Source organism: Arachis ipaensis, chromosome B09 (assembly GCF_000816755.2).
Source record: "Arachis ipaensis cultivar K30076 chromosome B09, Araip1.1, whole genome shotgun sequence".
Lineage (NCBI taxonomy): Eukaryota > Viridiplantae > Streptophyta > Magnoliopsida > Fabales > Fabaceae > Arachis > Arachis ipaensis.
This window is the reverse complement of record NC_029793.2, coordinates 3,947,258-3,961,602: the sequence shown is the minus strand read 5'-3', so window position 1 is coordinate 3,961,602 and position 14,345 is coordinate 3,947,258. Positions and strand designations below refer to the sequence as shown.

Below are 14,345 nucleotides of genomic sequence, written 5' to 3'. Positions count from 1 at the left end.
CACTGATTTGAGATTAAACAATGGGAATATATCCGAAGAGTAAATACCACTTGGCCAAAAAAAAAAACGCACACTCACACACACATAAATTTCTGTATTTCAATTTAGGTTGTTAAATAAATAACTTTTTAAAATAAAAAATCGTAAATTCAACTATATACATATGAAGATTAATATCTTAAACATTAGAGTCCTTTTGATGATTATTTTTTTGGTATACACATACAAACTACTTTAACTTGATTATGATAAAATGAAAAGAGAAACGTGCAATGGCTATAGAAGCAGAAATAAATAAATAATTAATCTAAAAACTCCACTTGCATATTTGGATTTGTATGTTCCCATCCACAATCTGAAACCAATCAAGAAGATTTTGAATAATATAATGTTTGACTCCCAATAATTGTAGGCTTGTTGCTAGGGCACAAGCTGAGTGACAATAAACCAGTGGATCCACTAAATCGGGTTCAAACTTTTCAATCAAGTGCAGCGCAATATATATATATATATATATATATATATAGTTTTATATTAATAAGATTTTCTGTTGACATTCGTGCTACAAAAAAAAAGTGATTTGTATTTTTTTTTAATCGAAGATATAGAAACTCAAACCCACGACCTCTTAATTGAGTATGGAGAGACTATGCCATTTGAACTATTGCTTCTTGACAAAGTGATTTCACATTAAATAAGTGATGAGGATGTGTTGGGAATTGGCAAAAATATTGCCCTCATCGGCAAGCAACCAGCTTTGAGGGGTATTATCCCTTATATACTATGTACTCCTTATGTACTCCTACTATATAAATAATATTTGTTGAGATATTACGCTGTACTCATTATGTACTCTCACTATATAACAAAAATTACAAATAAAAAAATGATTTAAATAATAAAGGGCTCTTCTGAAGAAGAAGGGTTATATCCAGAATTCCCTTCCAACGAACAGGATAACGAGCAAGACGAGAAGCCATATGAGGATCCAGAAAGACGGAGAGAGTTATTAAAGACAGGGAAGAGCTTGATCCCCAACTTCCAGACCTGCTAATGTCTGATTCATTCTTTATGGTTTTAGCCAAGTGGAGTAACCCCATTATTGCTGATCGTGAGATTTTGATTCAGGAAGCTAAGAAATTGACAGATGTTCTGGTTCCATTTATTGGAATCAATGTCCATGACTTTCCAGATTTTGAGACACTCTTGCAGGATCATCTGATTGCACTTCCGTATACAGTCCTCTTACGAGGATCGCGCTGTGTTGAACATTATGACTATATTGGTACCTCTGCTGCTGACATTGCTAGTTACCAACATAAGGATTGAGGCTGCAAATAATGATTAATTGAATATCACAAGAAAAAATTGTCAACAATTTTAATGCTGATTTGTAAAGTCTCTATAATGAAGCAGACAGCAGTAGTGCAGGAAAGCAGTAGATGGCATTCAATCTACAGGATAGTATGTAAAGAAGCAAAATTTCTTTTTGACATTTTTTGGGGAACAACATTATGTATTTGGCATCCTTATAAATGAAGAGAGTATTTTTTATTTAGAAGAGAGTACTTAATTGTTTTATCCTAAAAAGTACTCTCTTCATTCTTATATGGTGTCATGTCTCATGTCTCATATTCATGCTTTATAGTTTTACATTTTTTTTCATCGGTTTATTGTTCATATTAATATATAAAATAAATAAAATTTTATTTTTTGAAAGAGTTTTCATCTTTTAAATAGGAAATTAAACATCACATAATTGACACAAAATAATCTAAAAATGTGTTAAAATTTTGTAAAAAGATGTATGTTACGACTTGGTGGTTATTGTTCTAAAGCAAAATTCAATATAGAATTAATGATATTGATTTTATCAAACTCGATGTTTATTTAATATTAAAATTTAATTTTGATGCATTGTCAATATTAAATAGTTTTACGTGTGAATCTAATCACATAATGATACATTAGTAAAAATAATTATTTTGTACATTGACTTTGTAAATGTTTATTAAAAAAAAAAACAGATGTAATCGAATGATTGTATAAATTATAAAATGTTTTAAACTGTTAACGAATCAAAATTAAACTCTTAGTATTAACTTAAAATATATGTTCCATTATAAACTAAATTATTATTTTTCATTTAATTTGAATATAAACTATAAAATATTTTATACTGTTGACGTATCAAAATTAAACTCTTAGTATTAACTTAAAATATATGTTCCATTATAAACTAAATTATTATTTTTTATTTAATTTCAATAAACTCTTTGTCCAAAATTTGTTTTACACAAATATTTAATCGTGTAATACTATCCTCCTAAATATCTTCTATCCAAGTAATTTCTAAATAAAAAGTGGAACATGTTTATTATTTTAAGATATTAGTTGCATTTGAATACTTCTCTTATTTATGTATTTAAATTATGGATTATGTTATATATACACTAAAATTAATCATCAAAATTAGCCATCAGTATAAAATATATGTTAGAATATAAATATACATTAAAAATAAATTAAACCACATATATATTTATATATAAATACATTGGTAACAGATTGTAATAGCTGATTTTTGTGTACGAATAATATTTTTGTTAAATTATTTTTTTAGATGGGTCTTTGCTAAAGTGGTTGTTAAGATTTCTATAATTCTATTTTGGTTTAATTACTCTGTTAGTCCCTATAGTTTCGCAAAATTTTCAATTAGGTCCCTATACTTTTTTTTCTTTTTAATTGAGTCCTTACACTAAATTTTTTTTTTAATTGGGTCCCTACACTTTTTTTTTTCCTTTTATTTAGGTCCCTATATCAATTCTTTTTTTTTAGTTGGGTCCCTATAAAATTAAGCCAATTACTACTAAGAGGGACTTAATTGAAAAAAAAAATTAGTACAGGGACCCAATTAAAAAGAAAAAAAGTATAGGGACCTAATTAAAAATTTCACGAAATTATAGGACCAACAGAGTAATTAAACTTTCTATTTTGAAAAATTTTATCCCAAAAATTAAAAGATATAGTTTAACTTTCAATGTATTTATTGAAAAGAAATGTCAAACTTTCTATTATTAGTAATTTAGTATCATAGATTTTATCGTTAGCTAAATCTCTCTTTTAAAAAAAAAAAAAAATCTGAAATAGATGACCCCATGATAGATTATTCCAAAATGTATGTATCCTAGTTTAATTAATGAATTTATTAATTAGTAATAATTGATGAATAATGTTGGGACAAGACGCAAACATGGTCCAAAGGTGGTTCACTACTTGAGCTGTGTTATCTATGCACACACGCTTATCATTATCATTCTTCACTTTCCCATTTCCCACTCATTACACAAGCTATGACATCACACTTCATTAAGCAAATTATTTTTTCTTCCTTTTAATTATCTCTGCTGCATGTCAAGTTCTATTTAAGATTTTCTCCACAAGAAAGTAGAAACAACTTTTCAATGGAGAAGGAAGAAGTTGAGCATTCCACAAGTGAAGTGGAAATGGCTTCTCATCAAAACATGTCACAACCACAAAAGAAGAAGGGTGGTCTTGTTACCATGCCTTTCATCATAGGTACTTACAAGTTACAACTTAACATAATTATTATGTTATGTGATTTGTTTTTTTAATTTGTTTGGTTTATGTTAATAATGGCAGCAAATGAAGCACTTGCAAGTGTTGCAACAATTGGTCTTTTGCCAAACATGGTGTTATATTTGATGGGGAGTTACAAGCTCCATTTGGACAAAGCAACTCAGATACTCCTTCTATCACAGGCAACAAGCCATTTCACACCTGTGGTTGGTGCTTTCATTGCTGATTCTTATTTGGGTCGCTTCCTTGCTGTTGGATTAGGATCCATAATCACTTTTCTGGTAAATAATCCTTTTTTCAACCTTATGAGTTCAATCAATAATCCTTGAGTTCAATAATTGTCCTTTTTGCCCTTCAATTATTATCATGTAAGAAAAGAAATTTAGTGAGGAGGGAAGGATAGTGTTGGAAATTCAAGTGTAAGTAGTTTGGTCTTACATTAGTAAGTTCGGATTAAGTGAGACATTATAAGATTTTGAATCAACTTATTTTGTGATTTTGCACTTAATTAGTTTAATTTAGATCTCCCAAAATAGAAAGAAAATAAATTAAAGAGGGAAGGTAGTTGAAATTACCCTTGGCATAGTTGAAAAACAGATGTAGTTTTCTTTAATGTTAAACAATATGTCAAATGAATCATGCTTAGAGGGCATGGAGGGTACTCAAAATTTGTTCATGATAGCAATATAAATATTTTTGTTTTCTGTTATTTGTTATCAAAGATCAGAGTTTCATGAAATGAAGGTATGAATAAAAATTATATAAGATTGCATGATATAAAAATATTTATTATGAAGACAAGATCACTATTTCAATGTACTAATTCTCCAACAAAGACTAAATACTAACTTTTCAGTTTTCACTTATCTAATCACCTCAGAAATGTTGAAAACATTCATAATCTTTTTTCTTCCTTTTGTTGCAGGGATTGGCACTCATGTGGCTAACTGCCATGATCCCTCAGGCAAGGCCTCCTCCTTGCAATCCAGCAGCCGGAAAATGTAAGTCGGCGACGAGTCCACAAATGGCAATGTTACTCTCAGCCTTTGCTCTCATGTCCATTGGAAATGGAGGCCTTTCATGCTCCCTAGCATTTGGTGCAGACCAAGTGAATAAAAAGGACAACCCCAATAACCAACGAGCCTTGGAAATTTTCTTCAGTTGGTATTATGCTTCAGCATCAATTTCTGTCATAATTGCATTCACTGGCATTGTATATATCCAAGATCATCTTGGATGGAAACTTGGTTTTGGTGTTCCTGCAGCACTTATGCTCATGTCTACTATCTTCTTCTTCCTTGCTTCTCCACTTTATATCAAGAATAAGATACAAGGAAGCTTGATCACCGGCTTTGCTCGAGTGATCGTGGCATCCTATAAGAACAGGAAGCTTCCATTGCCATCTCAGAGCTCAGCCGGAATGTATCATCATAAGAAGGACTCTGAATTTGTTGTTCCATCTGATAAACTAAGGTAGAAAATCACATATTCACTTTAATATAACTCCTCTAAAGTGAGCTTTTTCTTAAGTTTGAGAGTAAGGGTGCATTTCTTCTTCTTAGCAATGCCTTTTTCCCTCTAAGTGGAATCGGCTACATAGATCAAACACTGTCATTGTGTCGTGTCTATGCATTGGGATGCGAAGTTAACTCACTAAATCAGTGATCTAAGACTAAATTACTGAACATGTGACACTGCCTTGTGTGCTTTTCAGGTTTCTGAACAAAGCATGCCTCATTAGAGATCCAGAAAATGACATAGCTTCTGATGGCTTGGCCTTAAATCCATGGAGTCTTTGCACAGTAAATCAAGTAGAAGAGCTGAAAGCTATCATCAGAGTCATTCCTCTATGGTCTACAGGGATCATGATGTCTCTTAGCATTGGAGGCTCATTTGGATTGCTGCAAGCAAAATCACTCAACAGACACATCACTTCAAACTTTGAAGTTCCAGCAGGTTCTTTTAGTGTGATCATGATAGTTACAATATTCTTATGGATTGCTCTCTATGATCGTGCCATTATTCCTCTAGCATCAAAGCTCAGAGGGAAACAAGTTAGGATAAGTGCTAAAAGAAGAATAGGACTAGGCCTGTTCTTCTCTTTTCTCCACTTTGTAGCCGGTGCTACCGTCGAGACCACAAGGCGAAGAAGAGCAATCGAGGAAGGACACATTAATGATCCTCATGCAGTGTTAAAGATGTCAGCAATGTGGCTTTTCCCTCAACTTATCTTGGGTGGCATAGCTGAAGCATTCAATGCAATAGGCCAGAATGAGTTCTATTACACAGAGTTTCCTAAGACTATGTCAAGTGTTGCTTCGTCTCTTGTCGGATTGGGAATGGCTGCAGGGAATGTGGTATCTTCCTTAGTATTCAGCATGGTGCAAAACCTCACTTCTAGAGGTGGAAAAGAAGATTGGATTTCAGATAACATTAACAAGGGTCATTATGATAAGTACTATTGGGTTCTTGCTTCAATTAGTGCTGTTAATATATTGTATTATCTGTTGTGTAGTTGGGCTTATGGACCTACATCTGATCAAGTAGTATCAAAGGTAAGTGATGAAAAGGGTTCAATTGAAGGAAGTGAATTGGGGAATGGGGGTGAGGAAATTGAACCAAATGAGAAAGAGTTAACTGAATTTGGTCATGGTGGTCAAGTTCATAAAGGTACTTAAGGTTGAGCCAATAATATGTCACTTTATTTTGTCAGCTAAATTCATGTGAAATATAGAAGAAGTGAAGTTTGGGTTCATGATGATAATTAAGGAAAAGCAAGGATTAGTTGGCTAGTTGAATTGTTTTATAGTTGATCAAAGGGTGTATTATATGGGGAGCAACAACCAATTTGGATAGCCTTATTTTTGTTTTCAAGTTTTTGGCTAGTAATAGATTTAAGCAGGTTATGGATGCAGATATGTAAGGTATGCCTGAAGGTAATAAAGATTCAAATTTACTCCATAGAGAAATTGTATTGTTTTAGGATGATCTCTCAATGATATGAAAAAGAATAGATTTATAGATTATTTAGAACTCATTGCTGTATGAAACTATGAGAGTTCATTTGATCTTCTTGTAATTGTATCAAGTTCTGAACTTATGATAATCTTAGATGACAAGTTATTGTTTTAGGGTAAAGTTTGGTGAAGAAAGAAAATAGAAACTATAATATCCCATATTTTAATGATTATCCATTCATGATTCATGTTATGTTCTTCCATGTTGATTTTCAACATTTTGGTTCCAGGTTGTTATGCAGAACTGGCTAACATCTAAAGGGTCCATACTCCATAGTAGTTAGAAGATTTTAGAATTAACAAATAAATAAACTTTTTGATTTACCAAATATAAAACGAACATAAACATCTTTTCGAAAAACTTTACCAAACGAAGCCTCAGTTAGCGCAACAAAATGATACATTGATTGGTTTCTTCCAACGAAATAAGTTCAGTGGGATAAGGCTTGGATTCCTGAGCAAAATGCATAATCTTAACAACTTAACTGCATAAAAGACTGATCATAGATAATAAATTTGGATTTAAATTTATAAATGTGACCTGAACGCTAGACATTAGACAGCTTTGTTTAAAGCGTATCTCCCAAATTATCATACACAAATAAAAAGATATGTCAATTAGTTTCTAATAGTTTTTAAAAAGGTAACTAGTCAGTTGTTTCCGAAAATAGTGTCATAGAAGAATTAACTATCTAAGTTTTAAAAATAAGTTACTACTTTTTAAAACAACCATGCCAAAGCTTTACCAAAAATTTACCACCAANAATATAAAATATATATAACTATATTCATTTTTTTATGATTATTTATGGAGACGTGGTCAACATAAAAAGTAATTACTTTTGTGTTACGTAATTGAATGCGTGTAAAACTTTTGTACGTATCAAAACTAAATTTATTTATCGGTGGAAACTCGAGTGCAGTCAACTTCATATGAAATTGATAGCTTAGACTGAGAATCGTTAGATGAAAATTTAATCAAATCAGTCAAATCATCTAATTGCTCTCAACTATCAACTTCACGTGAATCGACCACACTTGAGTTTCCACCTTATTTATCACATGTTAAAACTTTAAAAGTTCTTTAAAACGTTTTTATCATTTTAATTTCTAATCTTGAGTAACATTAAAAATTTACAAAAAGGCACCCCTACACGCTCCAAAGAGATTGGAATTTTCAGTGCAGATTACAGAGGATGGGAGGAAGAGCAATGTCGCAGCCACGCGATGAGGACGACGTTATCAAGAGGAAGGGGAAGGCTTTAAGAACCACCGCGGAACATCTCCTTCCTTCGGCGGCACCGCCGCCATCTCTTCCTGATGAGATCATCACCGAAATCCTGCTGAGGCTTCCAGCGAGGTTGCTTGTTCAGTTAAGGAGTGTCTGCAGTTCATGGAAAACCCTAATTTCCAGCTCCCGATTCGCCAGCGATCATCTTCGCCGTTCAATCACCGCCGCAGAACCAAGCTTGAGCGAGCCACGAATCGCTTATCCTAGATGGTGGCATAAACACAACCAATTCGGAGATTTCTCCGTACGATCCGTGTTCGAGAAGCCTTTTACAGAAGGGGTCTGCTTCGAGGGAAAACGTGACTACAACATTATTGGTTCATGCAATGGATTACTCTGCTTGGTTGATGCTGATCATAATAAGATCCACAACCGTGTGAATGTCATCTTGTGGAACCCCTGCACTGGATTGACATCTCAAGAACTGGAATTTGAGGGTTTATTGAATGTTTGTGGCTTCGGCTATGACCATGTTAGTGACAGTTACAAGCTTGTTGGAATTGTAAATGAGGAAGAGAAAACACTAAAACCTCATAAATCTGCAACCACTATATATACACTTGGATTGAATTCTTCATGGAGAAAGATTCAGGATATGGCATTTAAGACCAGATATATAGAGAATAAGGTAGGGGTATTCGTCCCCGGCAGCGGAACTCTTAATTGGATTGTTCCAGGTGATGGTGCTTTTAATCCCATGGTTCTTTCCCTTGATTTGGAGAAGGAGACTCATAGTTTGTTTTCCCCGCCTAATCATAGGGATATGTATTGTCATTTCAAAATCCTGCAGTTATGTGTGCTGAGGAACTACCTTGCAATTTGTTGTGAACATAGAACTCATTGCCCTGTGTGGTTGATGAAGGAGTATGGAGTGTCTGAATCTTGGACTAAATTGGCCATGATCCCACAGTACCTTAGCATACACGTTATTCCTCTGTATCTTTGGGAAAATGATGTTCTTCTGGGGACTGCTTCTCCTTATTCAAGAATAATTAGGTATAACTTAAACCATGGCAACTTTAAGTTCCCTGTCATTGATGGCCACAGGGATGGCATGATGAAAGTTGCTCCTTTGTCTAAGCACTCGATGGCGGCGAAGCGATTCCATGTTTATCATGAAAGCTTGGTTTCTCCATCACACTGTGGTCTTCTAAGTAGCACATCTGAAATGCGTTGGATCAAACTCATCAAAGTCATCAAAAACCCATGTCTACAATCTCTTCCAAGTGAATTCCTCTATTGGTAAAGGCTTTCTCGCCCTATTTAGTTTCTAGCTATTCTAGTTGAATGATTTATTTATATAGTTTTTACAGACTTGGTGTAGGGCTGCAAAACTATACTTTCTGTTGACATGATTGTTCCCCATTGCTAAATCACAATGTCACAGCAATTTTTCTGCTTTATTTAGGATATTAAGGAATGACTATCATTTATTGGTGTTCATTTACAATTAGAGTTAATTTTTTCTAGTATCAAGTTCTATTTTTGTATGACAAGTTATCATTTTTAGGGTTAAGTTAAGGGAAGAAAGAAAACAGAAACTGTAATATCCCATAACTTAATGACTACAGTTTCGTATTATGTTCTTCCATGTTGGTTTTCAACATTTTGGTTTTTGCATTGTTATTTAGAAGTTAGAACTGGTTTTGTCCATTGATACTTAGAACTGATTTTTATTCTTTTTTCTTACGTACATAATCACAGAAGTCAACCCATCCTTTTTTCCTACAACCTTCGCATCCAATTCAATCTCTTTCTGTCATCAAATTTTATATTAGAAATTTTAAAGAAAAATGAAACAAGATTTATGCAGAGTGCATGAATCAATTTGACTCAAATCCATTAATAAAAAAATCAAAGATATTTAAACATGTAAAATAAAGAGAAAAAACTTATTTGAAGCTTTGCTATTGAATAATACTATATACTGAAATCAAGAGAGACATAATCAAATGAATTGAGTAATACTATATACTGAAATCAAGAGAGACATAATCAAATGAATTATACGAGAGTGATAGAGTTTAGATCATTGTGAGAGTTATGACTATGATGAATAATTTTGAATCAGAATAACAATATTATCCGAGTGTACGGATATCCACCATGCTCTTACTTGTTCGAGATGGTTAATTCACTTTGAATTTATTTGGTTGAAATTAAATTTATAGAAAAAGATTTTTTTTAATAAAAAAATTATTTTTATTATTTTAATATGTTTGATAAAATTTTAGTAATAAAACTGAAAATAGTAGATAAATTAAAATATTTGTATATAAAATATTCAAATAAAAAATTTTAAGCGTACAAATCTTTGGTTTAGAAATAAAATGAACATCACCTATACTATCCAGAATAATCATCCGAATATAAAAAGTTAATTTTAGGTTCAGTAAGGTTCAAACTCTTGACCTTCCAAATCTGGAACTCTAGTACCAGGTCCTGAAACCACTCATCCCAAAAATATAACCTGACAGGACAATGTAACACTAATAATCATATCTCTAATACTTTCTAAACCTTCATTATACACATTGTACGCTTAAGTCATTGGTTCCTATACTTTCTCAATTGGAAATAGTCAAGTAGATACTCTACTATAGTGCAGTCGGTAAGTTCAAAGTTTGTGAAGCTAAACCTTTTCGCCGTCGTGGCCGCCGCTAACCTCTCTTTAAGTTGTTATGGAGCAGCCACATGATTATTACGAGAGGGAGAGGGAGAGGAAGCCTTCAAGAGTCACCATAAGCGCCCCAAAATGGCTGCTGTCTTCAACGGTAACGCAATCGCAGCCGCTGCTGTTCTTTCCGGATGAACTCATTAGGGAAATCTTGTTGAGGCTTCCGGCAAGGTCAGTGTTTCGGTTACGGAGAGTGTGCAGTTCATGGAAAACCCTAATTTTCAGCTCTCAATTCGCCAAAGACCATCTTCAACGTTCAACCACCGGGGATCCAAGTTTGAGTGGGCCACGAGTTGCTTATTATCATAGTTGCCACTACGGATTCGGAGATTTCTCCTTACGCTCCTTGGTCGAGAACCCTTCCAAACCTACGGAAGTCGTTCTCTTCGAGGAGAGACGTAACTACAAGGTTATTGGCTCTTGCAATGGATTGCTGTGCTTGCTGTTTGATGTTGATGGCATCAACACCTTTGTCAGGTTGTGTAATCCCTGTACTGGATTATTGACACCCCCATCGGTGGAATGTGGGGATTTCTTATCGGTTTGCGGCTTCGGCTATGATCATGTGAATGACAGGTACAAGTTTGTTGGGATTGTAAATCACATGGGGGAATATATAACTAGAATTTATACATTTTGCAGCAACCCTTCCAATAGAGCCATTCAAGAGATCCCATTTAATAGCATAATGGGTGATGATAAAGGGGTATTTGTGCCTGGCACCGCCACTCTTAACTGGATTCGTAGACATGCCATCCTGGGTTGCTTGGTTTTTTCCCTTGACTTGGTGAAGGAGACTTTTAGTGAGTTTTCCCTGCCCCTCAGTGATCCGGATGATAAAATCTTCTTCGTCCCACGGTTATGTGAGCTGAGGAACTGCCTTGCATATTGTTATAATCATGAGAAAACTCATTGGTTCATGTGGATCATGAAGGAGTATGGAGTGCCTAAATCTTGGACTAAATTGGCCATCATCCCCTCCCTTCCGCGTCTAACTGATTATCATTTACGTCCATTGTATACCTGGGGAAACAATATTCTTGTAGCGGTTGCATCAACTTCAAGGAAAGTTATCCGGGGAAACAATATTCATGTAGGGGTTGCATCAACTTCAAGGATAGTTCTGTATAATTTGGATAATGGTAGCTTTGAATTTCCTGTATTGAAACCTACTCCTTCAATAGGATTGTCCGTCTTTATTTATCACGAAAGCTTAGTTTCACCACCGTATCCTGGCCTTCCAAATAGCTCATCCCAAATTCAGTTAATCAAACGCTAACGGACAAGCTGTCTTCTGAATAATGGTTTGATTCTAGTCAACTCCTATGCCTTCTTTATGAGTTTTGACTTTTGAGAATTTATCTCTTCTTATTGCTTTTCTAATTTAGTGATTATTTTATCTAGTTTTTTACAAAAGTATACTACCTGTTATGATTATTGCCAATTTCATATTCACATGCACAGGCTGGATTTGTAGGATTAACCCATGTCTGCAACCTCTTCCATGTGAATTCCTCTATTGGTAAAGGCTTCCCCCCGCTATTTAGTTTCTAGCTATTCTTCTAGTTGAATGATTTATTTATATAGTTTTTTCAGACTTGGTGTAGGGCTGCAAAACTATACTTTCTGCTGACATTATTGTTCCCCATTGCTAAATCACAATGTCACAGCAATTTTTCTGCTTTATTTAGGATATTAATGAATGACTATCATTTACTGGTGTTCATTTACAATTAGAGTTAATTTTTTCTAGTATCAAGTTCTATTTTTATATGACAAGTTATCATTTTTAGGGTTAAATTAAGGGAAGAAAGAAAATAGAAACTGTAATATCCCATAATTTATTGACTACAGTTTCATATTATGTTCTTCCTTGTTGGTTTTCAACATTTTGGTTTTTGGGTTGTTACTTAGAACTGGTTTTGTCCATTGGATAAGAAATAAGCAATACATGTATGATCTATAGTATGAAAATATTTGAATTTTGGACGCAAAATCATCCTCAATCAATCTTATACTGGTAAAACCGAAGCAAACCCGTTGATGCAGTTATACACTTTTTCCTCTTTATTGATTTGTTATGATGAATAATTAACTAGAATCCTTCGTACGTTGCTAATGAACTTGAAAGTTCAGTGGATAGGCTTGGAATCGGAATCTTAATTTTTTTAGTTGTTTTGTACTTCGTCAAAATTCTCTTGAACGTTTAGTTTTCCCCGTTATAGAAGAACTTACATGATATGAAATTACCATGAATGAACATTCACATTATGAACAATGTTAAACAACTTAACCACAAAAGATACATCATAGATAAGCAATTTAGCTTAACACAATAGTCATTACATCTAATTACTAAAAGGCTAATGTTGTGGCAATGGCGAAACAGATTTATGTAGAGAAAATAGTAAAATACATATTAATTAGGAGAAAGGAAAATGTATACTGATACACTTTATTTGTCGGTGCTTAACTCGATCAAGGTTAGTTCTTCCACTGGTATGGATCTTTTCAAAAAAAAAATTTTCAATTGAGGGAGTAAAGTGTGATCTATATTCTTTCAATGTTTTTTCTCCCGTGCCTTCTCTTAATCTTACTTATAAAATTAATAGTAAGAGATTACATTTTACATTCTCAAGTTAGAAAAAAAATTGAGAGGATCCATTCCCGTTCCTTCGCTAGTCACTCTGTACTCTGACATTTTACTTGATCACAATCAACTCTTTTTTCGATCAAAACCTTTTATCGATCAAAATCCTTCACATGTAATCGTCTAGCCAACTATCAATAAAGTATAAAATCTCAGAAGAACAAGAACCACAATTCAAAAATTAGCTATTGAAACAAAAGAGTGTAAAACTTTTATCTTAAGTCATCTCCCTAATGTGGCGTTTGATATGAAAAAGTTATATGAGAAATTTATGTAATTATTGAAAGGTACACATTTACTCTTAAGTTTAGATTGATTGATAGTAGGTGAGATTGGAATTTATGTTCAAGAAAAAGTACCGTTTGTTATTTTTTTTTGTTTATTCTTAGTTTCTTACTGAAATGATAACAGTGGTCATGTTGACAAAAGGTATTCAACATTAAACAATGCCACATAACCATATAAATACTGGGAGAATATATACATTTATTAAATATTATTCGTTATTCATGAAGATTAAAACAACAGTTTTTCATAGGCACATCACATAACTGAGGTCTTTTTTTTTTTGTGGGTGTCCTCATAACTGAAGAGCTTAAAAGAACGAAAAAGGTAAGAGTTTAAACAAGATTATTAACAATAAGTCACTGTGTAGATTAGGACTCAAATAACAAAATTCTTATATGCCTTAATTATCCGGATAATAGTTAAAATTTTCTTATATAAGTTAAGTTCCTTGTATAAATTTTATAGTTTTCTTATTAAAAGAAGTGGGTGGATAATTTGGACCTCAAAATTCAAATAGGAAACAGACTACCGATTTCAAAACCTAATTCTCAAATGGATAGAGTTTTGTTTCTTTTAAATACAGACATTAATTCATTCTCTTTAATATCGTTAAATTTATTTCAATGCCTATTTTTACCCTTCTATTCTTGTAATAATTAACAATCCAAATAAAATAATACCCTAAAACTTACTATTATCTATTTTACAGCAATTACGGTCATTTTATTTCTGAATTATTTCTAGTTTTATTTATCATTCATTTTTAATCAATTATATTAATGTACAAATAAATTAAATTAAATATGGTAATACTTTTACTAA

General features: G+C 33.1%; 3 protein-coding genes and 1 long non-coding RNA gene across 4 annotated transcripts in view; 3 read left to right on the top strand and 1 right to left on the bottom strand.

Annotated features, from left to right (window-relative positions):
- Positions 1–7,667, bottom strand: part of LOC110266323 — a 20,229-nt gene extending 12,562 nt beyond the window's left edge. Inside the window, exon 1 of the long non-coding RNA XR_002353578.1 lies at positions 7,654–7,667. This is a non-coding gene — a long non-coding RNA (uncharacterized LOC110266323). The remainder of the gene's footprint in view (positions 1–7,653) is intronic.
- On the top strand, positions 3,317–6,698 carry LOC107618519 (protein NRT1/ PTR FAMILY 1.2). The gene is made up of 4 exons (XM_016320613.2): positions 3,317–3,579; positions 3,664–3,881; positions 4,526–5,073; positions 5,315–6,698. The coding sequence occupies exons 1-4, from the start codon at positions 3,465–3,467 to the stop codon at positions 6,276–6,278; spliced, it is 1,845 nt and encodes a 614-aa protein (XP_016176099.1). The 5' UTR covers positions 3,317–3,464; the 3' UTR covers positions 6,279–6,698.
- On the top strand, positions 7,829–9,154 carry LOC107614834 (F-box/kelch-repeat protein At3g23880-like). The gene has a single exon (XM_016316966.1). It carries the CDS (start codon positions 7,829–7,831, stop codon positions 9,152–9,154), a length of 1,326 nt encoding a protein of 441 aa, XP_016172452.1.
- On the top strand, positions 10,229–12,258 carry LOC110262347 (F-box/kelch-repeat protein At3g23880-like). Its single transcript, XM_016318465.2, has 2 exons — positions 10,229–11,889; positions 12,050–12,258. The coding sequence occupies exon 1, from the start codon at positions 10,590–10,592 to the stop codon at positions 11,862–11,864; it is 1,275 nt and encodes a 424-aa protein (XP_016173951.1). The 5' UTR covers positions 10,229–10,589; the 3' UTR covers positions 11,865–11,889; positions 12,050–12,258.